General features: G+C 41.7%; 1 protein-coding gene across 1 annotated transcript; it reads right to left on the bottom strand.

The window, feature by feature from the left end:
- Positions 1 to 8442: 8442 nt before the first annotated feature.
- Positions 8443 to 14882, bottom strand: LOC310999776 (G-protein coupled receptor family C group 6 member A-like; the record flags this gene model as incomplete). The annotated part of the gene is made up of 5 exons (XM_083990330.1): positions 8443 to 9566; positions 10318 to 10441; positions 12478 to 12702; positions 13860 to 14657; positions 14805 to 14882. 5 exons carry the CDS (start codon positions 14880 to 14882, stop codon positions 8443 to 8445), a joined length of 2349 nt encoding a protein of 782 aa, XP_083846456.1.
- Positions 14883 to 16410: the final 1528 nt, after the last annotated feature.

The raw sequence follows: 16410 nt of genomic DNA, 5'->3' as shown, positions 1-16410 counted from the left end.
GTTTGTGTTAGCCCGAGCTGTGACCATGAGACCTGATGGAGAGATGATTTTTACCAGGTAGGCTACCTAATATATTATTTATTGATATGTCATTTTCTACTAACGTACACTCAGTAGTCGAGTTGTAAAAAAAATTCAGTAATTTCAATTTTTTTCACCTTATTAAAAAAAAGCGGGGGGGGGGGGGGGGGTAGTGTAATTCATGTAAATTATATTATATAATTTATTATTATTATGGAGCTTCTCCACTAGTACCAACTCAGCTGGGCTTTAATTGATTTGCCATCTTCATACAGCACTGTAGGAGGGTCTGGGGGCACTCCCCCAGAAAGAAATTGTGATTTTTTAACACATAAATAAGGCATTCTGGTGTACTCTGAGGAGAAAATAAAGGGAAAAGACAACATTGCTTCAGATAAAACATTTAAAAAAGCCCATTTAGTACTGACTAAGGTTCCTTTCATTGTAATGACAAGAATGGCTAAGTGTATGAAAGTGAACTCAGAACTGGTCTAGTGTGGAGCTGTGGCTGGAGAGCAAAAACAAAACTCTGACCGAGAATAGTCACTCCTCACGCTCATAGACGTTAGAAAAATGTAAACACACTAACATCAGTGGGTCACTTGCAGCACCACGCCGGACCGGGCCGCGATATTTTTTTTCCTACTACGGCCAGCCAAGACCCGCCAAGACCCGCCTTACTCCACCTCTGATTGGCTGCCTCTGCAAGGCTAAGCCTATCCCTGCATCTTACCCTAACCTTAACCACTCCCTTCACACGCCTAAACCAACTGTCTTATGTCCAACATTTAATGTAAAAAGGGGATGGAGAGGGGGGATGGCATTTTTACAGGGGGGATGATTTTGATCGTTTTTATTTCAGGGGGGATGCCATCCCCCCCCATCCCCCCTCAACTCGACTACTGCGTACACTCACGGTGGCCGACCACTTCAGAAGTAGGCTACTCACGGTATTCCGGACACTTGAACTTTTCCCGCAAATTACTTAATAAATATTTCCGGGTCATGAGCACTTTATTATATTTATGTTACCCTTGATTCAACCTCTTTTGACCCCGACCACTTCAGAGAGATCATCTAAAGTTTGGGATCATTAGATAGGCCTACTCAAAAAGGAAGAGAACAAGGTGCAGTGTGTCTACTGCAGCGGCGCCGCGCCGGCACCCGTAATGTAATGTTTTTTATTTTGACTTATAGGCTAATTGTACTATTTGCATTTTTTTTTTAAAATAAATTTTATAGCCTATTGTTAACCTGTTTGGCTTGATATTTTATATTCTTTGGTCACAGGTAATTTTCAGAAGGAGCAAATGTGCAATCCTTATTTGTAATGTTGTATGTTTAAATTTACAGTAAGTTAAAGCAGAAGTAAGCGATCCGGTCATTTTGGCTAATGCTGCGTTCCAGGCAGGCTTTTGAAACCGTAAATTACAGCTTCAAGTCACGACTTACGACTTTGTAGCGTTCCAGGCAACCCTCTCGTGTTTTTCCGACCTGTTTTACCTGTGAAAGTCACTATAACGGCCACTCGTAACTTCCGACCTGTGAACTCGTACCAGATCGAACTGGAAAAACTGGAGTTTTACGGGCTGCCTTGAACGCACCATAACGTCTTGTCAGCCGATGGAGTTGGCAGCCCCCGCCCTCGTCATGGATCTATTGGTCCTCGTCCCTACGTCACCATATTCAGGCGCATCCCTTGGCTGCACACACAGCCCTTCATGCCGTTCTCTCTCCTCATTGGATAAAAATGGTAGGATACGAGAAAAGTTTTCTCCTCGGCTCAGAGCAGAGCAGAGTGACTGACAGACCCGTGTTTCGGTCCAAACACTCTATGTAAGTGATTGCTGTCGGAAGATATAGCTATTTAAGACTAATATTAACACAAAAATATCGCTTACTTCTGCTTTAACTGTGTTGTTACCTACTTGTTGGCACTTGCAAGAAATGGGCTTTTTGGAGCCAATAAAAGCCAAATGCTTGATCATTCAAAGCCACATCATTTTTGTTGTTTGTAAATATATAATTTTCCACTTGTAAAAAAAAAGCCATTTGTAAAACTGAAATTTCCGTTTGTTAAGTGTGAATCAGCATTTGTGGATCACCACCAATCACACACATTCATCGACATAGGCGGCCTTACCTATGTTTCAACCGTTTCAATTGAAACGGGCCCCAGCCACCAGGGGGGCCCCCAGCTGCCAGCCACCAAGTAAAAGACAGTACAATAATTCATAGGTTTCACCTTATCATACACACACACGCAGGCCTACATCCACCACACACACAAACAGCTCTGTCCACCGTGCGGTCACACACTCGACCCCTGATCCGCTCTACAACCACTGATGTGCGCATCATGCCACACCGCGACGGTACTAATCGCTCCTAATTAATAATAGCTACGGCAGGAAATATCAATAACAACATAGGCTTACCTTTGAAAACGGCCCACAGACTGTCAATAGACCCTCATTTTCCTTCCCCCAGTAGCCTATTATTCCTTTTCTCTTATGTCCTTTGGTTTTTCCTGCTTTCCTCCTGACGTGAGCCCAGTTGCGTAACCTGATGATTGACGTCTGTCAATCACTTTCCTCCTCTTTTCTTTTTTCCTCGGGTTAAAATGCCTCCAAACAGGCGATCTATGAGTAGGTCCTAACTTACCAGAGAAATCAAACACAGCCAGAGCACAACTAAAATGTGATATTATTGGCAGCTTATTTACAGATTTTAATAATGGAGGAGACAGCTGTCTGTCTGCCTGCTGCTCCAGCACCGCAGCACCGACAGGATCAGCGCCTGGCCCTGTAGCGTCTGTCTGTCCGCATGTCTCGTCCTTTCCTTGTCCGTGGTGCTGAAATAACGCGGAGCACTTTGCTCTCATTACTTTTGTTGCCAATTTAAATTCAGAATATTGTTAAAGCCTCCTAGTTTTTGATTGTGTTAAGATTCCTGTTCGTGTCTGAAAATGTAATGATTTAGCTTTTTGATGAAAACCAACTTCAGTCCTCGTTTTTTCTGCTAAATCCTGGTTTCTTGCCCTGATAGTGATTTTAATGTGTTGTGCGTAGCTACCTGGGATGCATGGATAGTGCGTTTACTGCGTCCTTTCAGGGTTTAAAGCGCAGCGACACATGGGCACGTATAGCTGGCAAATCAAATGTTTAACAGGGTAGGGCCTCATATGAAATATTGAAACGGGCCCCCAGATGTCTAAGGCCGCCACTGTTCATCGACGTAATTTTGAGACGTTCTTTTTGAAATCCACACAGATATGACAGTGACTGTCCTGGTCATCTGTGAAACTACACAAGGCATGAGATAGTACTACTTACTACGCATCAAAGCTGTGTTGACAGAGATCATCCACTTGTGTACAGATGAAACACAACCACTAATCCTGCTTGACTTGACATGCTTAGCTCTAACTCATTACATGTTTCTCCAGCCCGAGGCCATGAAACCTCCACAGGGATCCAACGCGAAGGCGACGGCCTCACCACACCCCACCTCCAGGCCCTGAGTGACAGAGGAGGTACAGATGTGGCAATGGACCAATGTGGTGAGCTCACAATTACATTTAAATTCCCGTTCAGTGTTCAGTGATATATATACAGTATACTGTATATATATCAGATCAGAAAAAAACAGCTAAAATATCATTTGACATTTTTATTTCTGAGCTCAACCGAACATTTAAATAAAAAACAATTATTTTTATAATGAACATTTGTACATCTGTTCACCTTAGTTGCACCACATTATGATTTATTGTGCATTACAATTTTCACCCTCGATAAACAAAACCTAAAAAAAACTTGCTGAAGTGTGTACAGATGGGCAATTGTGTGTCATGATGTTGACACAGTTACACTAAACTACTATTTAACAAGGCGGATAACATTGACAGCATGAATTAAAATAACACCTCATACAAAGCCTACGCTGCGTGGTTGTGGTTGTTGGGATGGGAGAGTAAATAGCCTCAAGTGCTGCTCGTCATCAAGTTACACCCAGAAAGTCCCAGCTCTGAACCCGTCGACCCGGTTCAGCCAGAACAAATAAGACAGTGGTTCCATAAAAGGCTCCAAGATCAATATGATCATTGTTTAGGTGCTGCAGGCACAACAGGAGACCTGGTCACAGCTGAGAGGAATGTCCACAACGTAATGAGATATAAGGAAATGATCACAGCTGACAGTCTTCTAACATTACGTTCACAAGCTCACATTAATGTACACAATCCACATGTGCATGTTCTTGTCCTCTAAACTTGTAACCATCTACAATCTATATCAATATCAATCAATAATGGTCTTTGTTCTCAAACCCTGAAGTTAGCTTGTTACTTTGTTATAACTCCACAAAAAGCTAAAACACTCAGGACTGGTATATTTAATGAGGGATCTCATGTTGTAGAGTAAAATGTAAAAATGTTTTGAGCTTGTGGTGAACATAGATATCAGTTCTGTCTTTTATTTGGGTTGGAAGAACCACAGACGTCAAGGTGAGGGAACAGAAAATGCAAAAACTGTAGCAAAACCTAGGTTTTAGAACCCAGCAGATTTTTATGAATGAAAATGAATAATAAAAAAAAATGAATGAAAGGGATGTCAGTGTTTCACAATGAGCCAGTGTCACTGTCACTATGCTAAAATAAGTAACTGACTCAGCACTGTCTCCTGCGTGGGAAAGCTTAGAGGTCTGTGGTGTGTTCAAGTTGTACGTGGAAATCGGGAGTTTCCGAGCTCAAAGTTGGAATTTTAATCTGCAACGTCCCATGAAGTTTGATATCCGAGTCGGAGAGTCGGATGCCCAACATAAGAATTCAAAATGGCTGATCATCGGGTCAACAGTAAGTGAACACTTTGCAATTTTACTGTTTATTCATTTCATTTTCATTTCTTTATTTATTGAATTGGGACAGTGCACATCATCAACACTGACGCATTAAGCATCAGTGTAAATGTGCCGGACTTAGCACAACTGCTAAATTTCAGCCGCAGTCCCAAGGCAGGTTTCTAAAAGACATAGACACAGAAGACTTTAAAACCTTGTGATGACAAGTCATACAATGGACAATTACAAGACATAGCACTATTTCTCTTGTAATTGTTTCACCTTAAAATCAGCCGTGTACACACTACTGTTCAGTTATTATCTCTAGACATTTTCCGTCATTCTTTGCATGTGTAAAAACCACGTGTTGTTATCAAAATATTATTGCCAACTGTGCCTAGCAGTGGCTAACAGCTAGCCCATTTGTTTGGGTGCTCATTACATGTTTTTGTTGTAAGTTTACTCTGCTTTTTAAAAAAACGTTATGAATTGTTTACATTAAAATGTAACGTTTACATGAAATTATTATATTTTCGTTTCATTACATTAATCAACACCATTCAATGCGTAGGTGACGTCATAATGAATCACTTTGTTATAAGAAGTAATTAAGTGTCTGCGTACATGCCGTGGAACAGCATGAGCATTAGCCGCCTTTAGCTGCTGGTCAGAGGCCTAAATCGCTGACCTGGTCTTGTGTGAATACGTTGTACCACATTTATAAAATCCTTTCCAGTTTATGTTGGGGCGGGGGGTCGAGTCACCTCCCAACCTCAGTCATTTTCACAAAGCTCCTGAAGAATCGTATTAATACTAACCTAGGACATTCAAGATGGATGCTCTGTGCATCAACATTAACAGCGGCTGTATTAATAAGCTGTTACTATTGTTGTCATTACTGTGACAGCGACTGTCACAACCCCACACAACTTGTTTCTACTGACATAGTTAGCACAGTGTTAATGTGAACAAATACCACATGATTAATTGTTGTCATTGGAGCTAATATTATTTACACAACATTTGCACGCTAAAAGCCTCCTGAATAGTTTCATTGGAATGTGGTGAACTCAGAAGGAACAATTGGATTTCAGGTGAAGTACAACATTGGACTTCCATGGTAGTAAATGCAATATATCAGAAATCACACCCACAACCACAAAACCATAAAAAGACTTGACCTTTAACTTAAAGCAGAAGTAAGCAATCCGGTCGTTTTGGCTAATGCTGCGTTCCAGGCAGGCTTTTGAAATCGTAAATTACAGCTTCAAGTCACAACTTACGACTTTGTAGCGTTCCAGGCAGGTTTTTCCGACCTGTTTTACCGGTGAAAGTCACTATAACGGCCACTCGTAACTTCCGACCCGTGAACTCGTACCAGATCGAACTGGTACGACTTCACAGGTCGGAAAAACACGAGTTCCGGGTTGTCTTGAACGCACCATAACAGTCCTCGTCCCTACGTCACCACATTCAGGCGCATCCCTTGGCTGCACACACAGCCCTTCATGCCGTTCTCTCTCCTCATTGGATAAAACTTGTAGGATACGAGAAAAGTTTTCTCCTCGGCTCAGAGCAGAGCAGAGGGACTGGGAGACCCGTGTTTCGGTCCAAACACTCTATGTAAGTGATTGCTGTCAGAAGATATAACTATTTAAGACTTATATTAACACAAAAATATCGCTTACTTCTGCTTTAACTTCTGAATTAATAAAAAATATTTAAAAACACACAGATAAACTTAATACATAAAATCTGTAAAGAAAATACTTCTTCCAAGCTCAAGTACTTGGATCATTTGTCAAAAATATGTTACTGAATGTGGTTACTTGCCTGATAAAAGGGTTCAAATTTACACTTAACAGTCTTGCCCCCATGAGTGATGCTGCTATGAACTAGAACACCCAGAGAAATCATCATTATTTCCAAGAGAAAAATATTGTTCATCATTTCGTACACTTTAACATTTATTCAAACTCTAAAGCACAGTGAGGTAGAGACTTCGTTTAAGTCAGTCAAGTCTCTGAGGTTACATAAGAGCAGGTGTGTTGTAAAGTAAACTGAACCTGTTTCTTGGTGAACCCACTGTGAACAGCCCTCAGTCCAGACAGTCATCACTTCTTCCTCATTCCTACATGACAGCATCATCACAAAGAGCAGCTTTTGGCCCAGGTTTGGTTACAACACACAACAAGCTCTCCAAATCAGAGGTTGTTTTAATGCTGTTAACAGACCATCTGTTCATGACATTCAAGTGAAACCCGAATCTAAAAGGAAGTCAATTTTGATGAATTACTTGTATTGGATTGGGGAGAAAAAGAAAAAATCATTAACAAACTGAAGTGAGACAGATGCTGTGCTATGCTGAGCAGCCAAATCACAACAGACAATACATCAGTGTTTTGGCCAACATTTTATTTTAAAATTCCCATAGCACACCACCACCACCACCACCAAGTGTTTAACACATAAAAGAAAACAACCAGGTTAACCTGTGAATTATTTCGTTATGCCTCTCATGGTCTTAACAGAAATATACATAAATATGTTCTACACAAACAAAACTGTCCCCAACATATGAATTCTACCATTCAAATAAATATTGTAAATGACCTGCCACATCTAACCATCTTTAAATTGTATAGGTGTATTGTTTAACAGACTAGTGTAAGTATGAGTTTAATATGAACAAGTTTAATGAGTTTGGAGCAAAATATCTACTAACTCAGAGAAATGCAAAAGAGTTGCAACAACCTCCCCCCAAAATTCAGCAAAAACTAAGAAGATATTGAAACAAAACAAATATACGGAGGTGGGTAGAGTAGCCAGAACATTTACTCAAGTAAGAGTATTGTTACTTCAGAATAATATTACTCAAGTAAAAGTAAAAAAAAGTAGCCACCCAAATATTTACTTGAGTAAGAGTAAGAAAGTACTTGATGAAAAAACTACTCAAGTACTGAGTAACTGCTGATTTATTCATTTAATGATCAGCGCATGAATGTAATCAAATACACAAAAGCATAAAGTAGCAATGAACATTTTTATTTTGTGTGTGGGTGCATGTTATTCAGCTGACCTGTGGACGGCATGCATTGAAAGTGGAGGCTTTGCTTTATTATTTTGCACTACAACATTAGGCGCCAAACCTAACTTAGTCGTGCATGCATGAATCTGGTGGTTGTGGCCTGGGATGGTATCAAAATTTACTGGCCTAATTTATTGTTCCATTCCGCCCCTGCATTCATCGGTTTATTAAAGGTTTTTTAAAAGTTTATGATTTCCTACGTCTGACCTCGTCTTCTGTCAAAATGGTTGGTATGTTGAGGCTGTATTGATAATAAGGATCTGTGTACATGATTTAGATAAGTGTACATAAATAAATATGAACATTGCATGTCAGTGTTTAGGCTCGGTAACATATAATGTGTTAATGTTTCCAATCTTTACCTACTGTGGAATCAAAAAAACTCACAATGTGACCACAGATATGACTGAAAGAATCCAGTACAGAGCTCTTATTTCAGATCATATAATATCATTGAATGTAAAATCCTTAGAGTTTGCAAAATATTTAGAGTATCACATGCTTATGCGTCTCTTGAGGCGGCGGTGTGTGATTGAGCCCCTGAGCAGACCTGGATACAGGTGCACAGGTGTGTTTGTTTCTTTGTAGTCCGTCGCCACAGCAGGTTTGAGAGGAGCTGCTGGTACAGGCAGGGTCAGAGCACTGGCAGTGATGTGTTGACAGCTGCACTGAGACTCTGACCCTAAACTCCCAGACACAGAGAAAGGCTCAGTGGTTTGATTGGAGTATGCATAGAGATTCTGCCTGAAGGCATTTTGGGTGTTTTTCTCCTTCTTAAAGAGAATTATGTAGCACTTTGGGAAGAAATGGCAGCAGAGGATGCTGTAATTGGAGATGAGAATGACGATCATCTCCACTGCTGACAGGTAGTTTCCTTTGGTGGTCACCTGGATGAGGATAAAGAGCATCCAGGAGATGACGTTGAGCAGCATGCTGAAGGTGATGTACTTTGCGTCGTTATACTCCCCTGGAAGTCTACGTCCTTTGAAGGCACAGACTAAACATACAAAAGCCAAGACAGCTATATAACCTAGCATCACCCAGAAGGACGCATGTGAGCCCTCATTACATCGCTCAAGCAGAATTGTATTTTGCCTATCAACATCCTTTTCAGGGCCTCTGAGGAGCAGCCAGCAGGTACAGATGATGACCTGCATGGCCACGACAACACCGATGATGATATACGGCTGGTAGAGCCTCCTCAGAACATCATGCAGCCCAGGGTTGAACTGGAAGGCCAGCAGGATCTTCAGGCTCTTGACCAGGATGCAGGAGACACACAGAGTGAAGCTGATACCAAACAGCACCTCTCGACTCTTGCACTGGATAGAGTTGGGCCGACCCACAAACAGAATGGCACTGATGTAGCTGACGAGCAAAGAGAAGAGAATGACCTGGCACAGAGGCCCCCCAGCAGCCTTCACTACCGGAGTGTCAGCCTGGTGAAAGAATAGAGCTGATACCATGAGAACCAGGATGATGCCCAGGGCAGTGATGGTCACGAGCGCTATGGCGAAGCCGTCGTCCCAGGAGAAATAATCCACAGTTTTGCGTCTGCAGTTGGGACTGCCTGCTGCAGACCACTCTTCCTTGCCACACTTCTTACACTGTTCCATGTCTGCAAAGGAGGACATAGGACAGAGCACAGGTGCACATAACATACCTGGATACTGCACAGAGCCTTAAGCCTGACCTGGTACTGGTCCATCTGCTGGTCCTGCTCTTACATGTTTGTGCAGTAGCTCTTGTTTGTTGTCACCTATTTCTGTTGCTTCATATAACCTCCCATTACATCCACACTTCTACGTTTTCATTTCAAAATACTTAGACATCCATGAGCCAGTGTGAACAGGACGCAAATTGTCTATTTTGCAGTTAATTAGTTGCCAAGAAATACGACAAACAAGGAACGGCAAAGAGTTGAAACAGAGTTGATGCAGAATTTCACTAAGCAAGAGCAGCAAGTAAAGACAATAGTAAATCCATATCTATTATAGTATTATTTGTTCACGTTTGTTGTGTCAAAATTCACTAGCACCTCCTATAAACAATCCGGCCCACTAATCACCCCCCAATAATAATTTTCTGGTGTCACCACTGTGTATGGATAAAATGTAGCAATAGAGATGTGTTTAGAAATGAAAATATAGTTCTGTGGATTAACCAAAGACCTGACGCCCTGCTCTTGCATTAAATTATGCTGAAACAACACAAGCCTCACACAGTGAAGAATTGGTCCAAAAGAAAGTTACATAACAGGTGATTCTGACCTGTGTGTGTGTGTGTGTGTGTGTGTGTGTGTGTGTGTGTGTGTGTGTGTGTGTGTGTGTGTGTGTGTGTGTGTGTGTGTGTGTGTGTGTGTGTGTTACCTGTTCCATCAGAGTAGTGGTTCTCAGTGCAATTGATGCACTCGTAACAGCAGACATGTTGACCCTCAGCTGTCTTCTTTCTGGTTCCAGGCATACAGCTGTTGAAGCATCTGGATGTGATGTTCTGAGGAAAATACAGAGACCATGATCACAGAGACCTAAGCTGTGGTCAGATTGCTTTTTTTTCTCTCAGGAAGATCCAAGAATTGGGCTGAAGTATGTTAATAGCATCATGAACCCAGCTGTTTCACTTTTCTACGTGTTGATGCTTCTTATCTTATCTCCAATAACAGAAGAAACACCTTCCTTCATGAGAATAAACACGAAATGATGTCTCACAACTCCTCGCTGCGGCAGTATTTAAAGCAATGTCCTGTCGTAGTTTGATCAGAGCAGCTGTTTGATGTTTGGGACTTGATCCAGAACTGATGGAAATCCACTGAAGTCAAATCCATCAATACAGGTTACAGACTGAATTTCTTAATGATATCCTCATCATTATACAACCTACACATAAATGCATTCTTACACTAATTCATAAAGCATTCAAATTGAATTTTCACATAGCCTAATAGCTGTTTAGAAATGTAAAAAGCACTAGTAATGAACATATGAATGTAATGTACTCACTTGCTCAATTCTGTATGTTTGATTATTTATGTTAATGGCTCAACTTGTCTTGAGGATGAGTGAATTGCAGAGAGTTAAATGTTGTCAATGAACACAAATCGTAGTGTGTGTATATAATGGTCCTTCTCCATTAGCACATCTCAACTTGACTTGTTTTTTAAAATTAGTACTTGGTACTTTACGTTTTTTTTGTAGGTATTGCCTCTGGCCTCTGACTGCCCACCACAGATTGGTCAGAGAGTGTTATCACTAGGGTTGGGCATCGTTTAGATTTTAGCGATTCCGATTCCGATTCTCTATTTCGATTCCGGTTCTAAACGATTCTCGATACCGATTCTTTGAGGTGCAGGTCAACAGGTCACAACTTATTTCACAGGATATTTTTTTATTTGACAAACTCTTCACACAGGCCATTTTTGCATGCATGCTTGGAATTCAAACATACATCTTACACAGCTTGTAAGACCTCCAAAAGGCCTCCAAAAATAGATTTTGCCAACTATGGTATTCAATTAAAAGGGAGGGTCCCTAACTGTAACTATAAAACTGAAACTTGGCAAGCAGTCTAACATACAAAGAGCTGCAGAACAGGTGAATGTATATGCAACAAAATAAAACAAACACTGGAGCAGTCATGATGACAAATCAAAAACAGTTTTTGTTTAAGAAGATAATCATGTCTGCCTTCTCAGGCTGAGGAGGTCTGTACACCAGTGACGCGCGGTGCCGGTCAAGAAATGTTTACTTTATTTGCGATGCGGGGCGCGGTGGGGCGGGTCATTAAAAACACTGATGATGAAGTCCAGAGTGTGTTATCAGGGGCGCGCTGATGTTGACGGGAAAGCCGGCGGAGGTGTGAGGGAACCGGGTGAGACGGCGGCTGGGCGCATCAGCAGAGCGGGTTGGTTTAGAGCAGAGAGCAGAGAGCAGACCGGGGAGAGGGAGAGGCGGCGGTCGCCGCCGCCGCGGCTGCTGCACTGTGACTCTCCCACTCCTCACGAGCTCCACACTGACAAGCTACCGGCAACACAGCGTCTCTGTCTGCCCTTTCAAAGTAAAAAGCCGCTGTCTGACGTTTAATAGCAGCGGGGATGGTTGTGAAAATACATGCGGTGGTGCGGGGCGGGTCAAATTACTTCAAACTAGTGCGAGCGGAGTAAAACAAACAAACTAGTGCGGACATTTAGGAACCGATAAAAAGGATCAAAATGCAAACGGCTTCTTAACGATTCCGGAACCGGACGTTAGGAACCGGTTCCTATTTGGAACCGTTTTTCGGTGCCCAACCCTAGTTATCACTGGAAGAGTCCTGAGCGTAATGTCCGGCAGAAGAGTGAAACCTGCGACTTGTAAAAATGCACTGGAAACAGCAACCACTGATCTGTACTATGACTGTTATACGAGCAGCAACTCCATTGCAACCCCATTGTTAATGTGTTATGTGTTTGTGTCACATATAAAAGGCAGAGCCGAGTAGTGCTATAATTGTGTAATGGAAAAGGGCCATAAAACTACAAAAGTGGAACACACCTCCAGCTCCATGAACTCCTGGGTGGTGCTGAGGTTGGTCCAAGTGAACTTCTTTGTGATAATTTCATATTCAGCCACGATTTCATGGACAATAAATTGAAATTCTCTCGCTTTTTCTGACCTCCACAGGGTCACGACGTAGTCCCGGTAGAGGTCTCCCTCCTTGGTAAAGTTGTAGGTCTTTCCTCCAAGTTCAAACATCTGCCTCTTCAGAATTTTCAGCAACTACGGGACATTATTGTCAGGTATTAGTATCATTATCAGCCTACTTCCCAGTCTACCCAACCACAGTATTTCAACTTGACAAACACAAAAGCCTCTTGCAGTAACTCTGGGCCTTTCAAAGTTGTACAAAAGATGGGGTGGGGTGAGTGCTTCAAAGGCCAAAGGAAAAAAAGTGAAAAAATTGAATAACTCAAGGTGCTGTTCAAGGAAAAGTGAATTAAAAAAGAATTTGTATTTGGATTCAGGACATGAGAAGTAGTTCTATTGTGAAATATGCTGTTAATATAGAAAAATAGAAACAAATCCACAGATGTGAGGGACATGTTGCCAGTTGTCTCAACCCTGTGTTTAGGGTATGTAAACCAAGGTGTCATATGTAGCTACACGTACAATAATTAGTTCCTGTTACCTGAATCCTGTATCCAGACAGCTAATCTAGCCAGTAAACTTAAAAGAATAGTTCACCCAAAATTCAAATTGCACTCATTATCTACTCACCCTCATGTCGACTAAGGGCTGGGAGAAGTTTCAGAGTTATCCGTTGCTTCTCTGAGTTACAGCGGGGCTCGGCGTAGCAGTGCATGTCCATATAACGGTTGCAAATGGATACCACTTTTCTTCGTAACAAAAAGACACACCAAAAAACATCCAAATACCTCCATGCTGCTCGTATGTAATGTCCCTCTTGTATTGAAGCCCCGAAATGCGAAATTGTTCCGAAAAAAATTAAATAAGTCTATATTTCAAGCTTGTTTGTAGCGGAAGCTCCTCTTCCTGGTCTCGTGAGATTTGCGACGCCGCTGACGCCGGCGCAAATCTCGCGAGATTTGGACGGACCTGAACAATTTCGCATTTCGGGGCTTCAATACAAGACGGACATTATATACGAGCACTATGGAGGTATTTGGATGTTTTTTGGTGTGTCTTTTTGTTACGAAGAAAAGTGGTATCCATTTACAACCGTCATATGGACATGCAGTGCTGCACGGAGCCCCGCTGTAACTCAGAGAAGCCACGGATAACTCTGAAACTTCTCCCAGCCCTTAGTCGACATGAGGGTGAGTAGATAATGAGTGAAATTTCAATTTTGAGTGAACTATTCCTTTAACCCATGTGGATTCCAAAAACACAACACACACACAGTCATGTGTAAATACCTCCTTTGGTTGCATCTTGCCTGGTGTTTTACAGTCTTTGCTCCTGCAGAGTGAAGACACAGCTTGAGCAATAGCACTCACAGCCATCTCCAGACTGAGGAGAGTGCCATCACGACTGATAATATCAAATAACTTCAGAGCCACATTGAGCACCTCGGCATCAGTCTGGAGACCATAGGATTTTATTTCTTTGTAGAACTCCTGCAGAAAGCCATTATTTCCTGAATCTAGACGCCCAGGTTCCTCCAGCCTGCTGAGGTACTCAGTGAATGATGTTGGGTTTCCATTTTTGAAAGTGAAACCCACCACATGTCCGATTTCCTTTAGAGTTATGTTTCCATACAAATAACCACTGGAGGACCAGCTGTCACTGGCCAACCAGACTCGTCTCATTGATTCCAAGCTATTCTGATTTCTTAGTGTCTGGTTCTTCATCTCTTGGAAAAGATACATCATGTGATACCAACTGGCAAATGAGACGATGACCTTTACATTTGTGTGTTGGTAGATGGTTTTGGTGGCACTCCGTATTTCATAGTTGATGTCCTGAGTGTCTGAAGGGAAAACTATTTGAAAGGCTACACAGATGTTTGCTTGAAGGGCATTGGGCACAAAAAGGTCAAGAGGTACACGACCATATTCATCATCTGTGGTAACAATGCCCACAGTGTTCCAGTTATAATTTTTGATAAAGCGGACCATGGCAGCTGTTTGGTGCTTATCACTAGGAACAGTCCTCAGGAAGGCAGGGAATTGGTCCTTATTACTCAGTCTCTCAGCAGTTGATGAAGGACTTATCTGGAGAACAGAGGACAAAGGTGTGATGTAACTGGGGTGAATGGAAAAGTGGGCAACATATAAATCTGGAGACATTGTTTGTGTAGAAATTAAAGTGCCAACCATAAAACTGTCACACTGAGTCAGCAGCTTGGTTGAGTCTCTTACCTGAGGAATTAAGTTGAAAGTCAGTTGCCTGGCGATGGCAATGGAGACCTCCGAGGTGTACGGACCTACAACAGCCATGATTGGCTGTCTCCTGGTCGAGGTGTTACTTACTGCATGGCAGTCGTGCTGTTGCACCAAGTCTGCAGTGAGTCTCAGAGCTGTGCTCACATCACCGCAGTAGTCCAGGACCTGGTATCCCAGAGTAATGTTCACTTCTGTCAGCAGTGGGGATTTATTACTCTTCTCTATGGCGTTAATGAAAATCAGAACATGGGTCAGGGCTGTCCAGTCCAACCTAAATGAACAGGACAAACAATAACTATGGTATCAGTAATAATAACTACAATGAATCTGATTTATTCCCTCAAGTCAAGCCAATGCATTTAATGAATGAATGTCAGGTCTCTGTCTTTATGTTGCTTGGACTACCTGTTTTATTTTGTAATCGGTATTCATCCATGTTGTGGTTCATCACTTCCTGTCAAACTCCCTTGGTCTTTTTCCTTCCAATTATCACCACACTGTTGTTTCTGTTTAGATTTTAGTGCATGATCTGTTTCTCTCTCACCGGTTTTGGAGCTTCCCTTGCCCTCTTTGGATTTGTTTGCCTGATTTAGGACTGCCTTCTCATGTTTGACCCGGCCTGCTTTTCTTGAGTAAAGATTTTCAGAATTTGGACTATACTTTGTTTGTGTTTTTTCTCTGCGACTGAGTATCCTGGCAGTCTTTGGCCTTGTCAATGAATGAGTTAATTAATTTGATTTCGAACATGTATCATCTATCATCATAAAAGTATCATCAAATCATAGTATACACCAGGGGTCGGCAACCTTTGTGACATTGAGTGCCGATTTGAAATTTTCTTGTCAATGAGGGTGCCACTACAATAAAACGATGTGACACAAAATACAAAAACAACATACCTGTGATTTTATAAAATCCCAGTTATGTTGTTTTTGTATATATGGATAGATAAAATCATTTAATCTATATAACCCACATCTAATCATATTTTGAAGATATTTTCCTGTTATTCACAAGAGGGACCAGGATCCAAGTTCAAAACACTGCTTTTCATATACTTAAGCAATACATCCGCCTCGCACCAGCTGAAGAACGCCCCTTAGCGTGGTATAATGAGTGTATACCACGGCCTGAAGTGATGTATTGCTTTTATAAAATGGTTACCAATAATGGCAATATGAAAGAGGACTACACAATCGATTCCATGTAGTTTTTTATTTAAAGAAAGAACAATTTTTAACTGAAGCTAATATCATATCTAACATATATTGTCCAAGTTCTTCCCAAAACATATAGCATATAATTCTGGGGGGGATTTTCCTCTTTTCATATTCAGAACAGCATTTTTAAGTTCATCTAGGGTAATAGGGGACTCCAACTTGATTGCTTCCTCTTGAGTTATGGAGAGGAGATTGCGATTTTCCATAAATTCACTGCATTTCGACATTTAATGATAAGTCTAAGGTTAGAATAAAAGTTGCGAAATTCTGCATTTATTTCTTGTGGGTCCGTTAATATCGTCGAGCGGCCTATCCTGCGTGTCATTCCCCCCCTCTCTGCCTCCCATTTCCTGTCTCTCTCT

The sequence above is a fragment of the Trachurus trachurus genome (genome assembly GCF_905171665.1).
Source record: "Trachurus trachurus genome assembly, chromosome: 16".
Classification (NCBI taxonomy): domain Eukaryota; kingdom Metazoa; phylum Chordata; class Actinopteri; order Carangiformes; family Carangidae; genus Trachurus; species Trachurus trachurus.
Note: the sequence above shows the minus strand (reverse complement) of the source record. Positions and strands in the feature narration are given on the sequence as shown.